This window comes from Fonsecaea monophora (assembly GCF_001642475.1).
Source record: "Fonsecaea monophora strain CBS 269.37 chromosome Unknown Scaff16, whole genome shotgun sequence".
NCBI lineage: Eukaryota > Fungi > Ascomycota > Eurotiomycetes > Chaetothyriales > Herpotrichiellaceae > Fonsecaea > Fonsecaea monophora.
The window spans coordinates 146928-168900 of record NW_019173947.1 but is presented as its reverse complement, the minus strand read 5'-3'; the positions used below and the strand labels follow the sequence as shown (position 1 = coordinate 168900).

At 51.9% G+C, this 21973-nt stretch overlaps 8 protein-coding genes across 8 annotated transcripts; 3 read left to right on the top strand and 5 right to left on the bottom strand.

The window, feature by feature from the left end:
- Nucleotides 1–455: 455 nt before the first annotated feature.
- AYO21_03310 (hypothetical protein) lies at nucleotides 456–852 on the bottom strand (the record flags this gene model as incomplete). The annotated part of the gene is made up of 2 exons (XM_022653284.1): nucleotides 456–649; nucleotides 729–852. The coding sequence occupies 2 exons, from the start codon at nucleotides 850–852 to the stop codon at nucleotides 456–458; spliced, it is 318 nt and encodes a 105-aa protein (XP_022514386.1).
- A 683-nt stretch (nucleotides 853–1535) lies between these two features.
- Nucleotides 1536–3494, bottom strand: AYO21_03309 (hypothetical protein; the record flags this gene model as incomplete). Its single annotated transcript, XM_022653283.1, has 2 exons — nucleotides 1536–3374; nucleotides 3435–3494. The coding sequence occupies 2 exons, from the start codon at nucleotides 3492–3494 to the stop codon at nucleotides 1536–1538; spliced, it is 1899 nt and encodes a 632-aa protein (XP_022514385.1).
- A 930-nt stretch (nucleotides 3495–4424) lies between these two features.
- AYO21_03308 (hypothetical protein) lies at nucleotides 4425–5546 on the top strand (the record flags this gene model as incomplete). The annotated part of the gene is made up of 1 exon (XM_022653282.1): nucleotides 4425–5546. The coding sequence occupies one exon, from the start codon at nucleotides 4425–4427 to the stop codon at nucleotides 5544–5546; it is 1122 nt and encodes a 373-aa protein (XP_022514384.1).
- Nucleotides 5547–5891: 345 nt separating this feature from the next.
- On the bottom strand, nucleotides 5892–8991 carry AYO21_03307 (hypothetical protein; the record flags this gene model as incomplete). Its single annotated transcript, XM_022653281.1, has 3 exons — nucleotides 5892–8008; nucleotides 8073–8735; nucleotides 8799–8991. 3 exons carry the CDS (start codon nucleotides 8989–8991, stop codon nucleotides 5892–5894), a joined length of 2973 nt encoding a protein of 990 aa, XP_022514383.1.
- Nucleotides 8992–11348: 2357 nt separating this feature from the next.
- On the top strand, nucleotides 11349–12436 carry AYO21_03306 (cytosolic Fe-S cluster assembly factor nbp35; the record flags this gene model as incomplete). Its single annotated transcript, XM_022653280.1, has 2 exons — nucleotides 11349–11433; nucleotides 11493–12436. The coding sequence occupies 2 exons, from the start codon at nucleotides 11349–11351 to the stop codon at nucleotides 12434–12436; spliced, it is 1029 nt and encodes a 342-aa protein (XP_022514382.1).
- A 1270-nt stretch (nucleotides 12437–13706) lies between these two features.
- Nucleotides 13707–15158, top strand: AYO21_03305 (hypothetical protein; the record flags this gene model as incomplete). The annotated part of the gene is made up of 3 exons (XM_022653279.1): nucleotides 13707–14074; nucleotides 14149–14906; nucleotides 15031–15158. The coding sequence occupies 3 exons, from the start codon at nucleotides 13707–13709 to the stop codon at nucleotides 15156–15158; spliced, it is 1254 nt and encodes a 417-aa protein (XP_022514381.1).
- A 1175-nt stretch (nucleotides 15159–16333) lies between these two features.
- On the bottom strand, nucleotides 16334–18845 carry AYO21_03304 (hypothetical protein; the record flags this gene model as incomplete). Its single annotated transcript, XM_022653278.1, has 4 exons — nucleotides 16334–17963; nucleotides 18062–18341; nucleotides 18401–18750; nucleotides 18826–18845. The coding sequence occupies 4 exons, from the start codon at nucleotides 18843–18845 to the stop codon at nucleotides 16334–16336; spliced, it is 2280 nt and encodes a 759-aa protein (XP_022514380.1).
- Nucleotides 18846–20271: 1426 nt separating this feature from the next.
- On the bottom strand, nucleotides 20272–21927 carry AYO21_03303 (hypothetical protein; the record flags this gene model as incomplete). Its single annotated transcript, XM_022653277.1, has 1 exon — nucleotides 20272–21927. One exon carries the CDS (start codon nucleotides 21925–21927, stop codon nucleotides 20272–20274), a length of 1656 nt encoding a protein of 551 aa, XP_022514379.1.
- Nucleotides 21928–21973: the final 46 nt, after the last annotated feature.

Here is a 21973-nt window from a genome sequence, read left to right as displayed (position 1 = left end):
TCCTCACTTCAGCCGTAACTCTTTGGATGGTGATGACTCTAGGCTGTCATGCATCGTCTGTCTGCATAGCAGATCAAGAGCTGAGGTCAAAGCAGGGAGCTGGGCCATGTTGCCAGTTCCGACCCAAACCCGTTCTGTGCCAGGCTAAATCGAGCTTCTGCATCTTCTGATAGCATATCCCGGCAGTATGATCCATGGCAGGCCCTGGGCACCGAGGAGCGAAACTTTTGACTCCCTCGAAGCGAAAAACTTCGTTGGCCAGGCGATTCCAGGGATGGACAGGTCGCGCCGCAATTTGCCAATCAGTGATGTATTTTCAAAGACTGGTTTCAGGAACGGTACACGTCGTCAAGACTTTCAGGGATTTGCCCAAAAAGCACCAGATTGATTCTGTCCGCCCCTTGCAAGTTTTGGTTTTTTTTGTTGTTTTTTTTTGGCACCCATATTGGTATGATTCATGTCGTCAACATCAGGAAATCAGCGGCCATCAGAAGCTCCAGGCACAGTTCTGGGGGAATATCCATATCCGGCACGCCCTCGCTGTCCCGGTATTTCTCATTGTAGTAAAAGTACTCGACGACTTTTTCGAGGACGCTCGCGCTGATGTTCTCCAGGTGGCAGATCCCCGTCTGCGCTTCGGCAAAGTTGTCTACACCATAGAGAAAGGGGATGTTAGCTTCATCACCTCAGGAACTGTACGAGGTGGACGCGATCCACGCGTAACGTACTCTGCAAGTCAAGCATACGCCTCAGCGTAGGGGACACGCAGGCGGCGGAGCGACGGAGATGGAACTCGAAGCCATCGGACGAGACGAGCGTCACAAAGGGCGAGGGAGTGCCGTTGGTGGCCATGGTTGTGACTGATGCTTTTGGGGGCAGGAGTGGCTTTGTACGAGGCACTGTTTGAGAAATTTACGCACCCTCGTCTGAAAAAATCGTGGAGGGTCAACATTCAAAAATCACGACCCGAAAATACTACAAGGATCAACAACCCTTTAAGGCAGCGTTAGGCGCTGAGTGGTGGCTGACGCGCAAAGGCTTGGATCATTGATCATTAAAGCAGCGAGTCCTTTGCCTACGCCTCAGCCTTAGCAACCAACTCATACTGTGGGATTCTCCTTTATTATGTCCTCATTCGTGTCTTCTCTTCTCATTGATGTCTCCTGTTTAATGACCATCATGGATATCACACCCTCACTTGTACTATCCAAGCGCTAATTCAGCTCTTTCCAAAACCGAGCTCAACTTTCCAACAAGCTTATGTGAGGAACCCCTGGAGTCTATCCGCCACCTTGCTCATAATGCGAGGAGCAGATGTGTCCTCGAGTCTAAAGTACAGGAGTAAGTAATGCAGCAGCTCATCTGCCTCACAGCGGATGGGCCAGATCTGAGTCTGAGATATATGTCGCCTCATTGCCAGTCACCACCCTTTCCAAGATTGTTTCAATGACCGTTAATATGGCACTTCATCTTCCGGATCGGTCGAACATAAATCATCCACGGTGCCCGTATAGCCACTGCTTGTTCTGGACCGATCAGTCATCATCTGCGATGATGAGCGCTCCGTCGTCCTCGTCGATTACAATTGCTTGCATGTCGCCATTCTTTGCCACTCCAGAGGCGGAGCCTTGTAATTTCTTTGCCGGCGTAGCACCCTCTTCTCCTTCGTCATCCAAGGGCCGCTTCCTCTTGCCGTTAGGGAGTGCAATAGTGCTTGTGACACCGTTCGTGATGACCATACCATTCGTATCGTCTTCTCCGGCGTGATTATCTGTGTGAGCAGGCTGCTTCTTCGTTATTCGAGGAATCTCAAATACTTCGCCTTCCTTCTCAACAAGCAAAACGACTTTGTTTTCGTCCTTTGGTTTCTTCGTCTCGATGGCTATTTGGAGGTCGACCCGGGGTTGGTCGTCGTCGTCGTCCTTGACAAGAACAAAACTTGCGTCATCGATATTCAGATCTGACAGCTTTTTTTCCAAATTGTCCTCGAGGTCAGGGTCATATACCACGCCGGCCTCTGTCATGACTGTCAGTTCTTCTCCATAACCCAGTTTGGTCCGTAAGACGTCTTGCACCAGGTCACCTAGTGTGGCTTTTTCAATATCGACATGGACTCTTGCCATAGCAACGCTGCAGACAGGACACTCTGGGCTTGGTAGGTCTAACTGGTCTGTCCGCAATGAACCAATCCCCAGCCAGAGCCATTTGGTCCGAGCGTAGTCGCCTTTTAATACCTTGAATGCCTGCAACACGCAGAGGCCGGCGACCATGGCGTTTGTGGTGGCGATTGCGGGGATGATATTGCCTGCCATCTGCTTGATGTCAAATTTTGACTTGGGCTCGATGCCGAAGATAATTGCACGCAGGTTACCAGCTGCAGCAACAAAGTCCATCGTATCGTCGTCGTCTTTGTCGAAGGAGATTGTGGGCTGCAAATCCCCGGATTTTGAGGCGATCGCTTGTTCATGAGAGAATCGCTCCACCAGGCGCTTCAGACTGTCCTTGAACACAACAAAGTTCTCGACGGCGGACCATGTTTGCTGGCCGTTCTGAGACACTTCTGGGCCGGCCGTGCTTGCTCCTTGCTCAAGTGTATCGTAGGAAAGCGGTTCTGGTGGTTTCTTGTCTTTCCACATGTCCTCCATCTTCACCAGTCTTTCTATATCTTCTTTGAACACCTTGTCAAATACCTGCTTTGCGAAGTCGTTCGAACCCATTGACGCTCTGATTGTCTTCAGAGCCTGCGCCTCCTCTTTTAATTTTTTGATCTCCTCCGCATTATCCGTATCTTCCGAAGAGTCCATTTCAGCTGCCTCATCCTCACTCACGCCAAACAGCTCTGGCAGAAGGTAACTCTTTGCCCATACAATGCAATGGATTGGTTGACTCGGAGTGGATCGGATTGTGCAGACAGGGTAGGAAATCGGAGTAGTCTTGGGAGTGCAGTCGTAGCAAGCAGTCTTGCCCCTCTTGATGACCTGGACTTGACCTTTGAAGCCTGTAGTGCCAGATTCGACTAGGGGGACATCGACAGCCAAACACATTTTGTTGACATGCCGTCTCGCGTCCATATTGTCGAGCGCATTGAAGACGATGTTGAAGCCCGAAAACCACTCCAGGTTGAATTGCTTGTCTTTTATATTTGCATGGTACGCGAACAGTTTGACGGTCGGGTTGAACTTCTGCGCCACATCCTTTGCGACCAGTGCTTTTGGTTTCTTGATATGTTCTTGCCGGAAGAGAAACTGTCGGTTCAGATTGCTGAGGTCGATCGTGTCAAGGTCTATGATGTGGATTTCGCCGAAGCCTGTGAGGACGAGGTTCTTGAGCAGCTCGCAGCCTATGCCGCCGGCGCCGACAAGGAGGACGCGGGACTTTTTTGGTCGCAAAGTCAGACCCAGTTTTGCCCGGCCCATTTTGGGAGAGTAACTCACCTCCTTGACTAGTCGCTGCGTCGAGCCTAGAGATTGACGGGTATATCTGTCGCGAGGCATTGCGCTGGGTTTCAGAGGATGGCCGGGGTTGAGAAGAGGAAGAAGAGGAGTGTGGCTTTGCTTGAGCGAACGAAGCCGTTATAATAATGAAGACCGACCATGAGAGGGGAACTATGACACAAGAATGGAGACAAGGCTGAAAGGGAAGAAAGAAGTCGGAGTGAGGTGAAGTTGAAGGCTCATTGACGCCTGGAGGGCAACCCCGGTAGCCGAGATGCGTCAGGAGAGGTGATGGATGTAAATTGATAAGTTGAGCGCTCAAAGGCTCGGGCAATATTTGAAGCCGCTGCGCTGCAAGCCGCAGACGCAGCAACGATGACCTCTGGTGTTGCGATGGGGTTTGTGATAGCTGAACCCTGCAGCATGAGCGCAAAGTGCTCCCCCAATCAGGGGCGCCTCTGGGGAGCTTGAAGAGCCCGGTTGGGGGCGGCTGGTGCCCCTCAGACTAGCGGCTTAGGCCTGGCTCAAGGCTTGCGTTAGTGAGAGAATAGGGGCACCTACGGCACCAGGGGGGCCGGGTTGGAGGGTTCCGCCCAGCTGCACAATCTCGTCATGCCGTCATGCGTCTTGCATCCAAAAAAGTCGCGTGCGGTCGAAACCTCCGTTTGCCTAAAAATGACACATACAGACCAAAAAATTTTCAACCCCGGTAAATCCAACTGATCGGCAAAGAGCCAGGCCAGGGCACGAATGAGCTTCCTTAGCCAGCAGCACATGAAGAGAACCTCGAATGCAATGATCAGCATCAATGGAATGCAGCAATAATAACACCAGGCAGGCCTTTTCTGGTGCTGTCGGTCGATCGTGCGAGCGTGGCCCGGAGTCTCCTATACCGTCAGCTACCACAAAGTTTGCAGAAGCGCTGTCCATCAATTTCGGTATCCAAGCATCTATCCGGAGGCTTTCAGATCTTGGGTGAACCCAAACAAGATGTCTGACGACGAAGCCGACCCTGAACTACTGGCCCTCCTACGGCAGTCCCTAGGCTTGGGTGGACATGGACAAGCCCCTGCACCACCGTCTACGGGCGTCCTGGAGTCGGCAGAATTCATCTGCGACAACGCCATCGACGTCGCCATCTCCAGCGCCGGCACCAAGAAAGCAGCAGAGCACATCTACCACCTCATGCAATTGAAAAGTTACTCCACGGGAACATGGTCAACGCACGAGCTCCACCCTAAACTCTCCGAATCCAGCGAGGAGGAAACGCTGAATTTCATCTTCACCATGAACCTCCTGAACTTCTCATTCTGGTCCGAGCTGCCTGAGGGCGAGAGGTTCGCGGTTGAGTACAAGGGCCGGAGGTGGACGGGATATTGGTCTCTCATCGCCGCACTACAGAGAGGCTTGAACGAAGGCTATGCCATTACCAGCCCGGACTTTTGGCAGGACCGCGATGCTTGTCCGGATAGTGTCTTGGAATATATCTTCCGGTCTGCAACGCAGGAACCGATACCGTTGCTGAGCGACCGGATCGCCATCCTGCGCGAAGCCGGCTCAGTCCTCTACGAGCACTTTGGTTGCAAGCCGGCGAACATCATCCGCCGCGCGGACGGCTCGGCGGCGGGCTTGGTGAACCTGCTCGTTCAATACTTCCCCAACTTCCAGGACGTCGCCCCTTTCCAGGGGAAGGAGGTCCGCCTGTACAAGCGCGCCCAGATCTTCGTGGCAGATGTCTGGGCCTGTTTTCAGGGCACCTCGTACGGCGCCTTTTCCGACATTGACAATTTGACCATGTTCGCCGACTACCGCATCCCACAAATGCTACAGGGGCTGCACTGCCTGCTGTACTCGCCTCGGCTGGAATCCCGGATTTCCCGACGAGAGATGATCACCGCGGGAGAGGACATGGAAATCGAGATCCGAGGCTGTAGCATCTGGTGCGTCGAGCTGATCCGGCGCGAAATCTTGCGCAAGCATCCTGAGGCAAAAGGCAAAGTCAACGCCATTCTGATAGACTTCTTTTTGTACGATACGTGTAAAGAGATGGAGAGCGCCGGCGAGATAGAGGAGTTACTGGCACATCACCGCACGAGGTCGATCTTCTACTAGATGGTTTTTTCTGCACTACTTTAGAGAGAGAGAGAGAGAGAGAGAGAGCATCTAACGGACTTGAAATTTTCCGGGGATTGGGGACATGCATGCATCAGCATGGGAGTTCTTCTAGATAGAGGCGGCTTGGACTCGCCGTCCTGCTTGGGCTATTATGTGATCGGAAAGTTTGTGAATTCCTGCGATTTTGCCCTTGTACTGTACGCCAAAGTTGGGCTTTGAATTTTGGATTTTGGATTTTGGATTTTGAAATGTTGGAATTGTCCCTTTAAAAAGGATCAAGGCAGTGCCGTCTCTGCAACTCTCAAGTTGCCCGAATAGAGCGACCCTAATTTGGCGAATATCTCACCCTTCAACCTCAACCTCTACTTCCACTGGCGTTCCGGGCCCTTTCGATCTCGACATGGTAAAAGGTGCCAATACCTTCTTCGCCTCCCATATCCGCCACGCTAGATTCTCGACTTTCCCATCTGCTTTGACGACCTCTGGCGCAAACTCGATCCCAAACATCTGGTGAATGACGTACACCACGCGCCTGGCATATTTCCCATCTCGGTCGACAAGGCTCCCAAATGGCTCTTTGATCGTGCGTGGCGCAATATCGGGGTCGCGGTCAAAGCAATTCTGGACGATCGGCAATAGAGTGTTTTCAATGGTATGGCGGACTATTGCATCACGTTCAAGACTCAGAGGGGTCGACAGGGAAATGCTGGTGTCGAAGGACTCGAGATCGTCCTCGCTGAAGCGTGGGATGCGTACTTCGAACGGGAGTGAGATGGCCATGACATTATGCTTGCCATTGTGGTGATATCGGAATTCAAAGACGCCTTGTGTCCACCATAACTTGTCGCCTGAGAAGAGCATTTCACCGGTAAAGCATTCCTTGGTCTCACCTGTTTCAGTGGTTATTGTACTCTTGACGTCGCTGGATAAGATGCCGACTTCGGAATCGAGGAGTTCGTACTCATCGCGGTTCGTTGCAATCCATCTTCCCGATGACGATAGTCTTGTGACTTCACGTGAATTGTTGTCTGACACCATATACAATCCAACCCAGTCCTTTTTCCCATGATTCAGCGGTGCAGTCCATTTAACTTTGATGGGAGCACCATATTCGAAAAGGAGGGCCTTGAAATCGTTCGTGCGTTCCGCTGGCAGTCTGCCTTGTTCGGATTCTCTTTCACTCGAGCGTTGAGCATGAGCTAGAGCAGATGCCAATGTTCCCTCAATGTCGAGCTTGTAGTCTTTCGGATCTAACCCAGCAAGCTCCGGCTCTATTCTTGTCATGGTCAGGCGATGCGGGTTCTTCGGCAGCAGGCTCTTGGTATCCTCAACAATGCTGGTCACGCCCGCTGCAAGTTTAGGTTTTGCCGCGTCAAAAAAGTCTTCCAAGACGTCAAAGGCATCACCCAGCATTTTGTCCAATCTGTCTTGCCACTGTCGCAGGGGGGGTGGAAGTGATCTTCGAAGACTCCTGACTAGTCCAGCATCTTGTCGCAGGCTTCGTCCATAAAGTTTTTGCATATGCGGCCTCTCGACGAATTGAATAAACGCCAAACTCAGAGTGTGGCTCAGCAAGGCGAGACAGAACATTGCTTTGCTGCTCGTAATCAAGGCTATACCCCAAACCCCGGCTGTTCCAAGGACGCGCTCTGGATTATTGAGGAACCGATAAATGCCGCCGTATGTCAACTTGGAAGAGTGATCGAAAAAGAAATCTCCAAAGAACCACCCGAACTCTCCAAGTTGATCGTAGATACTGAATGAAACCCAAAATTGAAGGGCAATCAACCCTAGTCCGATGACATGCTTGGGAAGTGCCATCCCCCCTTCCCAGCTCTGGGGAAGCCGGTACATTTTCCACGCAGCAGCCGCAAAACTCGAATAGCAGAGAGTCATGCTGAGATGGTAAATGCCTTTCCACTGTCTCCAGGCTTCTCCTGTGCTCTCACCGTACTTCAAAAAGTGGCGGGTCCATTTTTTCTTTGACGACTGTCTGTTTAACAAGTAGCCAATACCAACCGAATACCAGATCCGCGAAATGGTGGCATTAATAACGAACAGTGCCTGGTAAAGTCTTGTATTGGGGGTGAGGATAGTCAAGGCGAACAGATAAAACTGTATGAGGAAGACTGCAGTGTCTGTAGTCCGATAGAGATCGATATTGTGTATGCCCAGCAGATTATGCGTTTGAGACGGTTGTGCATGGGCAGGACTAGGCCACACTTCTGCGGTAGCGCTGTGTTCAGCCAAAGACTTGTCCATTTGCGCTGCTGCGGGTAACTCGTTGATGGCCCTTCGGGGAGGAGGAGAGTTGTAAGTGCGATCGATATGAGGGCTTTCAACCATGACCAAGAAAGCAAATTGAGCAGCATGGGCAATGATCGAGATGAAGAGGACTTTGTAACTCGCCGCCATCAAGGAGATTCCGTAGAAGCCGGCGTACCCGATGCTGTACATGGCTGTAGGTTGAGGTCAGCTTACAACCCATGAAATTGAGAGCGAGATGACTGGGTACGAACTCACGGTGGGGTGCCATCTCGAAAACTCCATCAAAGGTCAACTCCTGGTCGATGAGGAAGAAAAAGTCACCCCAGTACCAAGCGAAGTCTTTGACCACGCGGTGTGCATCCAATTTGACCCACACGTTGAAGACGAACAGGGACATGCCAACAACCCAGCGAAGTGCTGTCAGAAAGACAGGTTCGGTGGCAGGGATATGAGCGCAGGACAGAGCGAAAAGCATGTAGGTGGTGAAGTCGCACATGAGAATCAAGTCGACCAAGCGCCGAAAAACCAACCAAGTATTGTATTCGAGGGGGGCGGTGTCGAAATCAAAGTCCTTGGGAATTTTGGTCTCTAGTTCTCTCTTGATGAACGCTCGGAGTTTAGGGTGAGGATTTTCGCCATTGGCCGCAACTGGGAACAGCTTCGATTTCCGGGCCCACCTCACCAGTAGCTTGTGATGAGATTGCATGTGAAGTAGATAACCAATGCCGATATTGTAGCCGGCTCTCCAGCCCAAGAAGAGAATGGCAAGCACGGGTTTTCTCAGGTCGGAGGGTAAGCACCATGCTAGAAGACCATGTAGCAGCAGGATCAACAGCACGAAGAAGTCGGATAGATTCTTCGGTTCTTTGGGAGACAGTAGCTGAGAAACCATGTCCTGGGTGTACGGAACAGTGAACACTAGAAGGAAGTAGATGAGATTCTACCCCGAAGAGGAAAGCTGGGCGGTTGTAAGGTACATACCGGTGCCATCGGGAGTGCGGCCAAAGGTCTTGCGATCTTTTTCATCTTTGGCTTCCTTCTCCTCGAGGGCGTTCAGCTCGAGCACGGCTTTCCTGGCATCTTCTTGGGTATTTGCCCTGATGGGAGCATTACGTCGGCGCAGATTCTCAGTGGCGGAATCTCCAGTCGATGGTTTAGCCATAATTTCTGCCATGACGTTGGTTGTTCACGGATGATGGTGAAAAGAACTCTTCCGCGGAAAAGAAGAGAGACACAAAGCGGAAGAAGGAGAGGCAGGCAGACGGTTTGGATCTTCACGCGGATCCATGTCAATGTTTACAGGGACGCGGGGTTGAGACAGGCATTGGAGAGGCAGTGAGTGAGTGACAAGGGACCATGTGGCAGTGAAGGGAAGCAGAGGTTGGCCAAATTCAATCGGATGTGGTGCATAGTCACGTGATTGTCTCGAAAAAGAAAAGTGGGGATATCCCAAATCTTGGCGGTCCACAGGGAGGTAGGGGAGGTAAGCCGAGGCGCCTTACCCAACCAGCGCCGCTTTTGAAATGTCGCGAATTCCAGCTCACACCTTTCCCTCACCAGCCTCGCTGGGTACCCTTCACTCACCCACATGCACTCAAAATTCCTCGCTCGGCCTGTTATTTCCAATGCTTTTTCTGGCTGGCTTGACATGGCTTGGTCAAGACAGGAAACGGCAACGCGCTCTATTTTTTCTCCGAGAAGATGACGCATCAGAGAGCCTGCGCTCCCGGTGTCGCTGTCTACCTTGTCGCCACCAGCTGGGTGCAGATTCGTTTTATTTCAGGGACAAGCTCTCGAATTACCTTGGTATTAAAATCGTGGTGCTGGACTCATGAAGAGCAGTATAACTTGGATACTTTGCTAGAGAGATGTGTCAAAGGATTACAGGCGCTGAGTCAAGGTCTGTCCGCAGCCGGCCGTCAGCGCGTCTATCCATCACCACATTGAGCCATCAGCGTGTCTAGCCAATATCACCACGTCTAGTTCTTGCCCCCCACTATGGACTTCCGCATTAGGTTTGACGGGTCCAAACATCTTTCAAGGTCCGGAGTCAGGAGCTTGGAGACAGACGGACCCGAGCCAATATCACAGTCCTAGAAGTACACATTCAAGGCTGTCCTAGAGCTGCTTTCTCACCTCGTGACACTACTCGGTCCAAGCATGGTGCTTTACGTTACAAGGTGAGCAAGTACTCATCGAGGGGGGCAATGTTACTTCGAACTGGCAGAGCGTTAACAAGAGCGCCAGTAGTGAAAGAGGATCTCCTTGTTGGCTGTGGAAAAACGAGGCAATACAGTGCTTGGCCGAACACAACGCCACTGCATAATGCCCTTTTGTAGCGGGATAGATCGAGCATGGCCATTGGAATCGAACAATGGACGAAGAGACTCCTCGGCTGCAGCCTCGCAGCCAGCATGGCTAACTCAGGAAAAGTCTCTAAGCTCCGGCTGTGGCCAAGATATCTGGCAGATTCCAGGGCGATGATGCGACACGGCGCTGTACCTTTGACATGATTTGCTCAAGGTCTGCTGACGACTCATTCTTACGAGAGATAGTCAAGCAATGATGATCTCGGTCGGAAAATGTTGAGGCTACTGGAGTTGTGAAACGAGGATGCGATATAATGCTCAGTTTGAGAATGTCTTCCTACCGAGGGGGTTTCAAGTTGTTTTCGATTGGACCCGTACCTTGCAACCATGGTCGTCGTCGTCGTCAACGTCATCGGCACGGTTCTTGAGGGTCATATGCATGTCAACGAATTGCGGCGACAGCGTATGCAGATGGGTTTTCGAGAACAACGCGTTCTTCGCCCTTGGCACGTGATGCAGCCATTCTTGGATTGCTGATGGAAGCGTCGTTTTCTGGGTCCAACAGGTGGGCTCATTCTTTAGTGTACAAGGTCGATGCTATGGCAGGAAGGTCGTGAAACAACAGTGAGAGGAGTATGGCATTCACAGGTGACGAAAGTCTTGCAGTGGAAAGAGGCTCCGTCTCAACTTTACTTCCGAGTTAGGAACGTCACGTGGGGCGTTTTAGCTCCAGCACAGGCTTTTAACTAATGGCAAATGCCTCTGTATCCTGTAACGGGTGTCGCATTGCAAACGTCTTTCGGGGATACTCCATCCGATTGATACAGCACCAGTTGGGACATCGATCGACCTTGTGGACTCTGACGACCGACCACACGATAGTGGGACAGGCATGTATACGGAGACGCTGGCGACTTGAGATTGCGACAGGTAGTTAATAAAGAGGCATGAAATGGGTACATACTCTTAGAGGAGGAGAAATATACTCGAAGGGGGCGGGGTTTTTAAAGCGGCGCATTTGGCGGTTAGCCTCACCTGACATATCAGCGTCTGCAGTTTTTCCTGTTTTATCAGTGCCCATCGGGGACCCCAAAATCAATTACCAATCCATCTACCCCGCTGCTTTTACCAAACCACATCTGCACGAAAACCTTCCAACACCCTTCACATATCACTCCAGGTTCGATCTCCCTCCTCTCCAGCCGATCCTGTCCCTCTAAATATGGCGCCCTCCTTCGACGAGCCCGTAGCCGACGCGTTGGAAAACCCTTTGAAACGAAAGCCAGATCTAGTCGCTCCAGAGCCAGGTGAGGGGTTGCAGTTGTCGCAAATGTCTAACCTGGCCGTTCGCTAACTTGCTTCACAGAGCACTGTCCTGGTCCTGAATCCGAGCAAGCAGGCAAGGGCGATGCATGCAATGGCTGTCCCAACCAAGCAATTTGTGCCTCTGCACCGAAAGGCCCCGACCCCGATATTCCTCTCATTACCGAACGACTTGCTGGAGTAAGACACAAGATCTTGGTACTCTCAGGAAAAGGCGGAGTGGGCAAGTCTACATTTTCCTCGCTCTTATCGCACGCCTTCGCCGCCAACCCAGACTCGACAGTGGGCATTATGGACACAGATATCTGCGGTCCTTCCATACCGAAGATGATGGGCGTGGAGAGCGAAACCATACACGTTAGCAATGCTGGATGGAGCCCGGTCTGGGTCAGCGACAACCTTGGAGTTATGAGCATTCAGTTTATGTTACCCAACAGAGACGACGCTATTATATGGCGAGGGCCAAAAAAGAATGGGATAATCAAACAATTTTTAAAAGATGTCGAATGGGGCGAGTTGGACTACTTGATTGTCGATACACCACCGGGCACATCAGACGAACACCTATCAGTTAACTCATTCCTTAAAGAATCAGGCGTGGATGGTGCGGTAGTGGTGACGACGCCACAAGAAGTGTCTCTGCTGGACGTGCGGAAAGAGATCGATTTCTGTCGAAAGGCTGGGATCAGGGTCCTAGGGCTGGTCGAAAACATGTCCGGCTTCGTCTGTCCCAAATGCACACACGAGTCACAGATCTTCCGAGCAACAACCGGAGGAGGTCAGAAATTATGTCAGGAGATGGGTATACCCTTCCTTGGTTCAGTACCACTTGACCCGCGGATCGGAATGGCATGCGACTTTGGTGAAAGCTTTATGGATAGCTTTCCCGACAGTCCGGCCTGCAAGGCTTTACGACAAGTTGTGAGGACAGTGGGCCAGATGATAGGCGAGGACCCCGACCAAGTTCTTCCTGACGGACCAATATGAGAGCGCAACCATCCATTGTTCATGAATACTGGAGTTGGTTTCTCTTGCTCTTGTCCGCGGTGGTTGGTGCAAACCCAAATGCTCATCTTTGTCCGGGGAAGGCGGGATTCTTATCACCTCTCCGGCAGTCCAGCCATAACAGCCTCCGGAGTGCAGGCATTGTTGTGATCTACTGTGAGCATACCAGACCAGGCACTCCCACGCCGCACTCCACATGAGCTCTGCCATCACGTTTTGGGCGGCAGATGAAGCTCGGAGAGACAGTGACGGAACGGAGGCTGTGGGGTAATGCCACAGGTTTCTGGTCTCAGGTTGCACAGGGCAGAATGTGTGTCTCGTCCTCTGTCCCTCGTACCGAGTGTGCATGAGCAAGGCCCAACGCCAACACAGGAACTTGGACACCATGAAGGTGAACTGGCCCTGACTGACTGGGGCTCCTCGTATTTTCTCGTTGTGTCCATCCCTCTGGACAAAAACAGGCGAGGCGCGTGCCAAGACGCCGAGATCCACAAGTGGCTAGCGTCAGTCCCGCTGCGGAAACTCAGACCGAAGATGAAACTCAAACTTCTGCGCCTTCAGTTTCACCTTCACCCCTTTTCTCTTTCATCCAACCCCATCATTTCTCACCAGTGCAACTGAGAACCACACATTCCCACCCCCCTGGCCCCCGTTCGGTAGACCTCCGACTCTTCAGCCTCGACAAGCAAACGGAGTTGCATCCACATCCAGTGGCCTCAACGTCACACTGCCACCGCCATGCACTCCTGTCCGCCCCTATGGTTGGCTCCTTCGGATCTGGCCAGTCGAGAATCATGCCGTCGGTGGAGAGCTCCCTTCTTGACACCGAGATCCCCTCCCTGGCTCTGGGCCTCAATCGGGAGCTCACCAGGTCCATCGTTGACCAGTTGATCACGATCCTGAGACATGCAGATGGCGTGGCCCAAGACTGTCTAGCACAATTCGAGACGAGGCCGCAGCACTGCGGAGTAATTCTACCAACATCCAGTTTACACTTTTATTCTGTTAAAATGTTGGCCTCCAGTCCGTTTCTTCACTCCTCCATCCTTGTTGTCTCTCCAGCCTTGTCACTTTCCTTTTCGTACAGTCTATCTTTTTTTTTCTTTTTGGTACATATCGAGGGCCGGTCCTTCACTGTATTCATTTCTTCAATCGCCCTCGAGTTCAATTTGACAGGTCCGGTACCAGTGGGCTGAGCTCCGCCGATCTTTTTCGTTTCGGTCATATCCTTATCCCAAGTCGTTGGCCCAGTATGCTTCAAATCTATCCTTTTCTTTTGGTCACTCTTTTCGTGACAGCAATCTTCGCGAGCCCTATCCAAATAAAACAGAAACGGTCCTTTAAAGTCCCTCGGATACAGCAACACAACTACAGGCCAAATGGCAAAGCTGCATATCGAAAGGCAATGTTCAAATTTGGATTTGGCGACATCGAATTCTTGCCTGGTGGGGAGGTGGCCACGACCATCAAGGCAACCACCGAGGCTCAGCTTGATACCACGGGAAATGAGGACGGCGAGACAAGTGCTTCGCCCACGCAGAATGATGCCCAATTCTTGTCTCCGGTGAACGTTGGTGGACAAACGTTGGTCCTGAACTTTGACAGCGGCTCATCAGACACGTACGATGTCACTTCCCATGCTTGCGTTTTGTTGTCTACGACACATTGTTACTGACACAGACATCAACGAACAGATGGGTTTTCAACACCAACCTCCCTGCCAATGCCCAACAAGGCCACACGATCTACGATCCCACCAAATCAACCACCTTCCAGAATACTCTGCAGGGTAGTACTTTCAACATCTCGTATGGCGATGGTTCCTCTGCCTCCGGTCCTGTTGGTGTTGACGAATTCGACATCGGCGGCGCCACCGTAGCTGCCCAAGCAATCGGCCTGCCGGACACCGTCGCCGATAGTTTTGTGACCGACTCTGCAGCAAATGGTCTGGTTGGTCTCGCTTTCTCGCAACTCAACACCATTCAACCCACTCCGCAAAAGACATTCTTCGACAACGTCCTTCCGGATCTCACGCTTCCGGTGTTTACTGCTCAGTTAAAATCTGGCGAAGTAGGTTCATACGAGTTTGGCAACATCGACACCTCGTCGTTCAGCGGCCAGTTGACCAGTGCGCCAGTCGACTCGTCGCGCGGCTTCTGGGAAGTCGACTCCGCGACCGCCGCCGTGCAAGGCCAAACCATCAATATTGCCGGCGGCACAGCGATCCTCGACACAGGCACGTCGCTGATGCTCGTGCCTGATGAAATGATCACCGCGTACTGGGGCACCGTGGATGGCGCCCAGATCTCACAAGCCGCGGGTGGTGTTATTTTCCCGTGCAACACGCAATTGCCGGACTTGCAGGTGGCTATTGGAAATAACATGGCCACGGTATCAGGCGACGGGATGAACTTTGCGAATGTGGGCACGGACACACGGACAGGGGAGCAGTGTGAGTGACCGTTTTATCTCTGCCTTTCTCCCTCGCCCTCTCTGACCCATGACTTTTTTTATCACGAGAAACAAGAGTAGAAGAAACCAGCTAACGATCCCCATTCGTGTGGGTGTGATGACAGTCTGCTTCGGCGGTCTCCAGTCCAACCAGGGCCTCCCCTTTGCCATCTACGGCGACGTCTTTTTCAAGTCCCAATTCGTCGTCTTCGACGCCTCGGGCCCCTCGGTCAGTTTTGCACCGCACTCATAGCGCGCGCCCGCCGCCGCCTCTGGAACGAACGAAATGCAAGATTTGCTGGCTTTTGCATATTCTAGCGCAGGAGTTTCTCGTTTCTTTCGTAGGGAAAAAGATACCATGCATGGTTTATAAATGGGCGGGGCACGGCACTGCATTGCAACATACTGCATTGGGTGGGTGGGAGGGGAGGGATGACCGGACGGACCTTTGAAGTCGATTACATGGTCTTTTGAAAATACATAAAATGACATGACATATGATAACATGACGATTCCGTACATCTTTTCTCGCCCGTGCAACCTATTTACGTACCATGAGTTCCTGCGACGCAGTTCGGTACGGGAACAGGAGAGAGCTCTTGCAGTGGATTGGTCTGGATTGTATTGCCTTGCTTCACAGGACAGGACAAAGACATGGGCAAGATGGGTAACACTGATAATTAGGCATAACATACCAGCCCTCCCGGTACGCATATATACATCTATGTTAGTCAACCTACCTCGTACCTAGCTAGACACGGCGACGTACCGTCGTCGTCGACGTGAACACGGGCAACATTCATCCATATGCATATGCGTACGATTGGAATGGATCGCATTGCATTAGACTTGGAAGCCCAACACGGATGAATAAGGATCATTAAACCTGGATGATCAGATACTCCTCCCAACCCCCTACAATTCTTTCTTTTAGTTATTTATTCACAGGTCACACACACACATATATTGATATACTTTCTCCATAGAGGACATCCCTGCCATCGCATATTTATTCTACGTACACATCCGCGAGCGGAACGTCGTCTATCTCATCTCGTCCCTCGTTCGTCCCGAGCATGACTTCCGGCTCTCATGATTGGGGCGTGTCCAAGACAAAAGAGGGTATTGGGGTCGCCACCTCTGGTTTCCCTGGAACATGGCTTCCTTTCCGCCACCCTTCCGTCTTCGTGGCTGTTATGTGTATCAATAAGAACAGGAAATAGGTATCCGAATTCCTCAGCCCGCTGGAGAAACGCCATCGCTATGCAGAAGAAGGGAAGAAAAGAAGTAAACCCCACGTAAAATACTTCAGCCACAAGGGTAACCCGTAAAACAGTCGCACAAGGTCCGTTGAGATAACCCGACTTGCTGAAAACATCGTATTGGGGTAAAGAATGATCGTAACCATTAGACATTCAGCAAAACTTTTCAGATGTAGAATTTGCCCTTCACTGGCGGATCCAGGACCCGGTCACTGAAGCAACAGTGTCCAAAGCCGGTTCCGTCCTCGTCCAGGTCACCGCTTTGAAAGCTCTGAGTGTAAGGATTATGGATACCCAAGTCCATGACTTTGCCTGAACCGGGCACGGCACCCCAGTTCAGCGGTCTTAGCACTATTTCCTCGCGTTCGCTTTGGTCAATGCCAGGCGGCAGATGGCACGCAGCACTGATGGCCATTGAGTTGCTCCCGATAATGGGCATTCCAAAGGGTAGCTTCCGAAATGACGTGGCGATGAGGAAAACGAGGAGGACAAAGCCCAGAAAGAGGAGGAAGAGCATACCTATCGGCGAATAGGCCACCGTGGTAATCTCGTCTTGCATAGGCACTGTCCCATCGCGAGGAATAATAGCAATGTTTGCCAGGAAGACGCTCTGCGACACAAGCCAGTGCATCAACCCCGAGCCGACAAGCAGAGGTATGCCATACTTGAAAGGCAAGTTGAGGAAATATGTCGACTTTTGCTCGCCTTTGGCCTCACTAACGCGCAGATACTTCCGTCCTCGACCAGCCGTGACACTGAACCGCATCAGTTCGCGTGACAGGAACATGACTGTGAAGAGACTGTTGTAGCAAACGTAGAGGAAGGAGAACAGCGCTTGCGGAGCGTTGGCTATGAGTGTGGAAATGGCGATAGAAGTGTTGCCGTAGCCCGGTAGATTCCACCCCATGATCAGATTTTGGGGTTTGACCGTGTTCAAGCCGATCGACCATGCGTTCTGGATAGTTCTGTCGCCCTTTAGATTCTCGATCCCAAGTGCGAGGCAGACTGCAGTCCCGGCGCCCACGAATGTAAACAAGCCGAGTAGAAAAGCCCACTGTTTCCAGGTTGCGGCTTCGAAAAATCGATGCTGTTGAGGGTCGTATCTCATGGGCATGGATTTGTAGCCAAGCTTGGACGAGGCGACAATACTCGAGTGGCTTGCCAAACACATTCCCTCCGTCGTGGAGTCAGGATTGCACAGAAAGGACTGCAGCGCGTCACCCACGGTCACCAGGGGAGCCTCGCCTAACCAGAAGGTAACGTAGGCAATTCCGACAACTTTGAGAATATTAAAGGCCAGAACCACGCTCATAAGGATGAGGGAGAAATGCAAGTGGCATTGGGATTCCACGGGCTCCGAGAGGCAATGGTCGACTTCAAACCCGCCGGTAGACCACTGATCCGCGATATCGACCAGTTTCGGCGTGATCTTCGAGCATGGCACAAACCCCCATTGGTTCTCACAGCATGCGTGTGTTTGATTGACAACATCAGGATCGTCGCAGATCCACGCAAAAGCATTGTACTTGCTGGTGATGACCTTGGGGAATTCGTTGTCGGCAATCTTGAAAAGGGAACCCTCGTTTGCAGGAGGATTCTTGACCACCACAATCACATTACGGCGATCCTCAACAAAATCCCGTGCATACGCGTGGATGCAATCCTCATTGTTGAGCCTGACAAAGTCCTTGGCGGCATGGGCCTGGATATCGGTAACATTGCATTCTTCGCTGTCGGGAAATTGGGTCTTGTCGTAGCTAGCCCCCTGTGCAAAGCTTTCGGAGGCGTACAGGACACTATAGTTGTTCGTCGCAAGGGCAGAGTAGAAGATGGAATTGTAACTAGACCGTTAGCCCTATGCCCCTTGCCCTCACATCCAAGCGATGAGACTTACACCAGATGGAGTGGGATTGATGAAATCCCCAGAAGCCACCACAGAATGACCTTCTTCTTTCGCAGAGAACCGAGATTTCGGATGCTGGGTATGCCGACGTCCAACCATCTCTGCTTGGCGTGGGCCTTGTCGAGTTCGCTGCGAGTGGGAGACGAGACCAGTTGCATGCAGTAGTTCGAGCTTGCCAGCAAAACGGTGGCCACAATATTGAGCGCCAGATGAATCCAGGTGTCCTTCATTTCGGTCTTTGTACAACTCCCGGCATAGACCATGTAGATGCCTGACTTGGGTCAGTATTTCTCTCTGGACTAGAGTACCGGCGATTCAGGTCCAACATACCACCCATCATATCCATACCCCCCGTCACTACTCCAATGGTCAAGCAAACATTGGTTACCAGCACCAACACTGCGCAACCCAGCGCTATCCGCGAACTAGTCCTCCATCCTCTTCTTTTCCGTTGCGACCGCGCAGTGCTCGTCTTGCTCGGTGATGGGAGGAGGGGTTGTGGTGTACTGGCCAGAGGATCCGGGGTGTAGGCTGTGTTGCTGTTGAAGTCTGGACTGAAGAAGTTCGCGCTCGGCAGGCTCGAGCCGCCAGTAGGAGGCAGGGGAGTTAGTTGGACATTGTCTGCAGACCCCAGCTGTTGGTAGGGTTGTTTGAAGGGCGGCCAGTGTGGAATGTGTCTCCTATAGAAGTAGGTCAGTTACACCCGTCCGACTTGGACTGGCCCAGCCCTCTTGGAAGGACGTTGTCACTCTCACCTTTTTGCGCCGGACTCCATGGCGGGCGTTGATCGTCGGTCACGAAGAACAGCAGATCATCAAGAGAGAAGTTGCAACAAACAGTGGTTAACAATCACGCAAGCAACGAACCTACCATCAAGTTCACGCCATCGCATAGCATGGGTTCAGGGCTGACACCGACATCCCGACACAGTGCTGTGTGTTGGCTTTTCAGCTGCACAGTTCTGGCCATGATGTCGGCCCAAAAGGAGATAGCTTACGGCGTGGGCTGGCAGCCGCACACAGCACAACCTTTCAGCGAGTGGGTTAGTGAGCCCCAAGATAGAACATCGGGCAGGGGTTTTCTTTGGTAAGCATCTGGAGAACGAGCTGGCGGGTGGCTGGCACCCACTGGCACCCCAGCTGGTGGCACCGAGCCAGTAGTGGTGCGAGAACCAGCGAGTTATTACCGAGTGCTCGTACCTCATTGTAGCCAAGTGGCGCAGGGAGCAGGGCCACTAGGGCTGGCTGGCCCCCAAGCCTAAATTGGCTTACACCTACTTCCAAGTACCTCGTACTCCGTATAATATTGTCGACGGGCCTGGCGAATCCTACCTAGGAAGGGTGCTAATCCAGTACGTTTCAGACTCGAACTCCGTCTTGCCGTGGCTAACTTCTCCCGTTGCCTCAGCCTGGCATCGCAACAGAACGGGTCGAAGTCTGAATACGAATATTGGGACCCTCGACACCGATTCTCGTCACTTCTGCATATTCTCTCACTGATTAGTTGAATATCTCCTGCGGACGTCGTTTATCGCCGTGCCGAGTACTTCTTCATTCTGCCGCCATGCACAGGCAGTTGTTACAGATGCATCGACCATTCCAGAGATGTTCAGGAGGCAGACATCCGTGGACACCCAATCGCCAGGTGGTGCCAGGCCTCCCATGCCGTGGAATTGAGACCTGGGTCTGATGAACCGGAACATTGCCGATTTTGATTCACACCTCGTTTAAAAACTTTGAAAACAGACCAATAGGAGGGAACGCCTGCCTCGCGGCTGAACATACGAGGAGCCGCGCACGTCGGCCTCTGTTCGTCTCCTTTGCTCGCAGACTCTGCAAGCAACAAATACGAGATACAAGCAAGAAAGTGTCAAACAAGGAAAGAGACCAAGACACTCCCCGTATCGGCCTAGATCCAGCTGGCACGCAAGTCAGAATTTGGACCGTTGCCATCTCACGGGAGCTGAGTGGTGGCATTGGTGTACGGCGTACGCACAATATGTACGAGTCGAAATCGATTACTGGAAGCATTACCCTGCCTGATCAAGTTCAGAGAGCTACGGACCCAAGTCCTCGATCTTGAACAGGAGTAGACGTTTCGTTATTGCTTGTGCTCAACGACAAGAGTCTATCTTCCACGCCCTCCTAGCCACCAAAATCAAATGTACTGCAAGGATTGTATTTTTCTCTACCAATGTCAGCTCAAGCGCCATTTTGCCCGACCTCTTTTTCCTTTTCCACCTCCCGGGTAATGATCTGGCGAATCCCAGCCAGTCCCTCCGTCGCCGACACCTTCAACACCTTTCTCTCCTTATCGCTTAACCCGACAAATTCTTGAGGCAGGATCTTGCTGAAGTCGAACCCCTTCTCTTCCTGCAAGGCCAGTTCGACTGCGCCGGCAAATTTAGCAGGGTGGGCCGTCGCTAGCGACACAACCGGGGCCTTAGATGCTGAGCCGGCAGCCGAGATTTCTCGCAAGCTCGCAACCACGCCGATCGCAGAGTGAGGATCAAGCACATACCCCTTCTTGGAGATGGCGTCCCCTCTGTAGCAATCTCGAATGGCTTCCAGAGTCTCTGAATTGCTGACTCTAGAGCTACCAAAGATGTCACGCGCTTTGTCCAAAATCTGCGTATCCACGGTAAATGATCCGGTCTGTTTCAACTCTTTGAACCAACCGTCAATCTTTGAGCCAGCGACTCTTACAGAAGATTCGATTTTGACGTGGGGGTTTTGATCGAGCTCGTGTTCTAGGGTCAAGTGCCAGAGAAGCCGTTCAAAATTTGAAGACACAAGAATATCCATGGCGGGACTGTATGTCTCCTTGACGCCATCCTCATGCGCCTGAGCACCATCTTCCTTGACGCCTTCGTGCGGCTCTTCCGCTGGCTTCTGCTTCTTTGTGTATGAGCCCGTCTGCCAGAAGCGATGCAAGATGTCATTCTCGTTGGTTGCGATCACAAGTTTCGCCACTGGTAGTCCCATGCGCTTCGCATAGTAACCGGCCAAGATGTCACCAAAGTTGCCAGTTGGCACCACATATTTGACCTCCTTCAGATCGGGGTGCTGTTTGAGAAGCTGAAAGTAGGCATAAAAATAATAAGTGATCTGAGCCAATATCCTCGCCCAGTTGATCGAGTTGACAGCCGCCAAGTGGTGGATTTTATTCATTTCCGGATCTGCAAACAAGGCCTTGACATAATCCTGGCAATCGTCAAACGTACCTTGAACACTCAAGCAATGTACGTTGGGATCGAGAACAGTTGTCATCTGTGCTTCTTGGACTGGCGAGACTTTGCCGTCAGGAAACATGATGAAAATGCTAACATCCTTCTTCCCCCGTAACCCGTAGATAGCTGCCGAGCCGGTGTCGCCCGAGGTGGCTCCAATCACTGTAAGGTGATGGCGTGCATGCCCCGTCTCCAGTTTCTGGTTCTTGCGCACGAGGAAGAATTCGAAGAGGTTTCCCAAGAACTGCAGGGCAACATCTTTGAAAGCAAAGGTAGGTCCGTGGAAGAGCTCCAGTAGATGGAGATTCTTGCTCTCGTCTAACGTGACCAACGGCACCGTCTTTGGGTGTTTGAAAGTCGAGTAACTCCGGTCGACAATTGATTTGAGCTCTTGATCCGAGATTTCATGCTCGTCGATGTACAGTCTCATGACCTGGAAGGCCAGGTCCGAAAAGGAGAGGTCTTTCCACTTCAAGTACTCTGAACTGACATTGGGCACGGCATGAGGATGGAATAAACCTCCATCAGACGCCAACCCTTTGAGCACAACTTCCTCGAAGCTGAAGAATTCCTTTAACGATTGGTCGTGATAGCGGGTGCTGGAGTATTTGGAAGTTGTGGTTGTCATGGTGGAGAATGAGAGCACTGGAGCTGCCCTGGCCGAATAGGTCAAA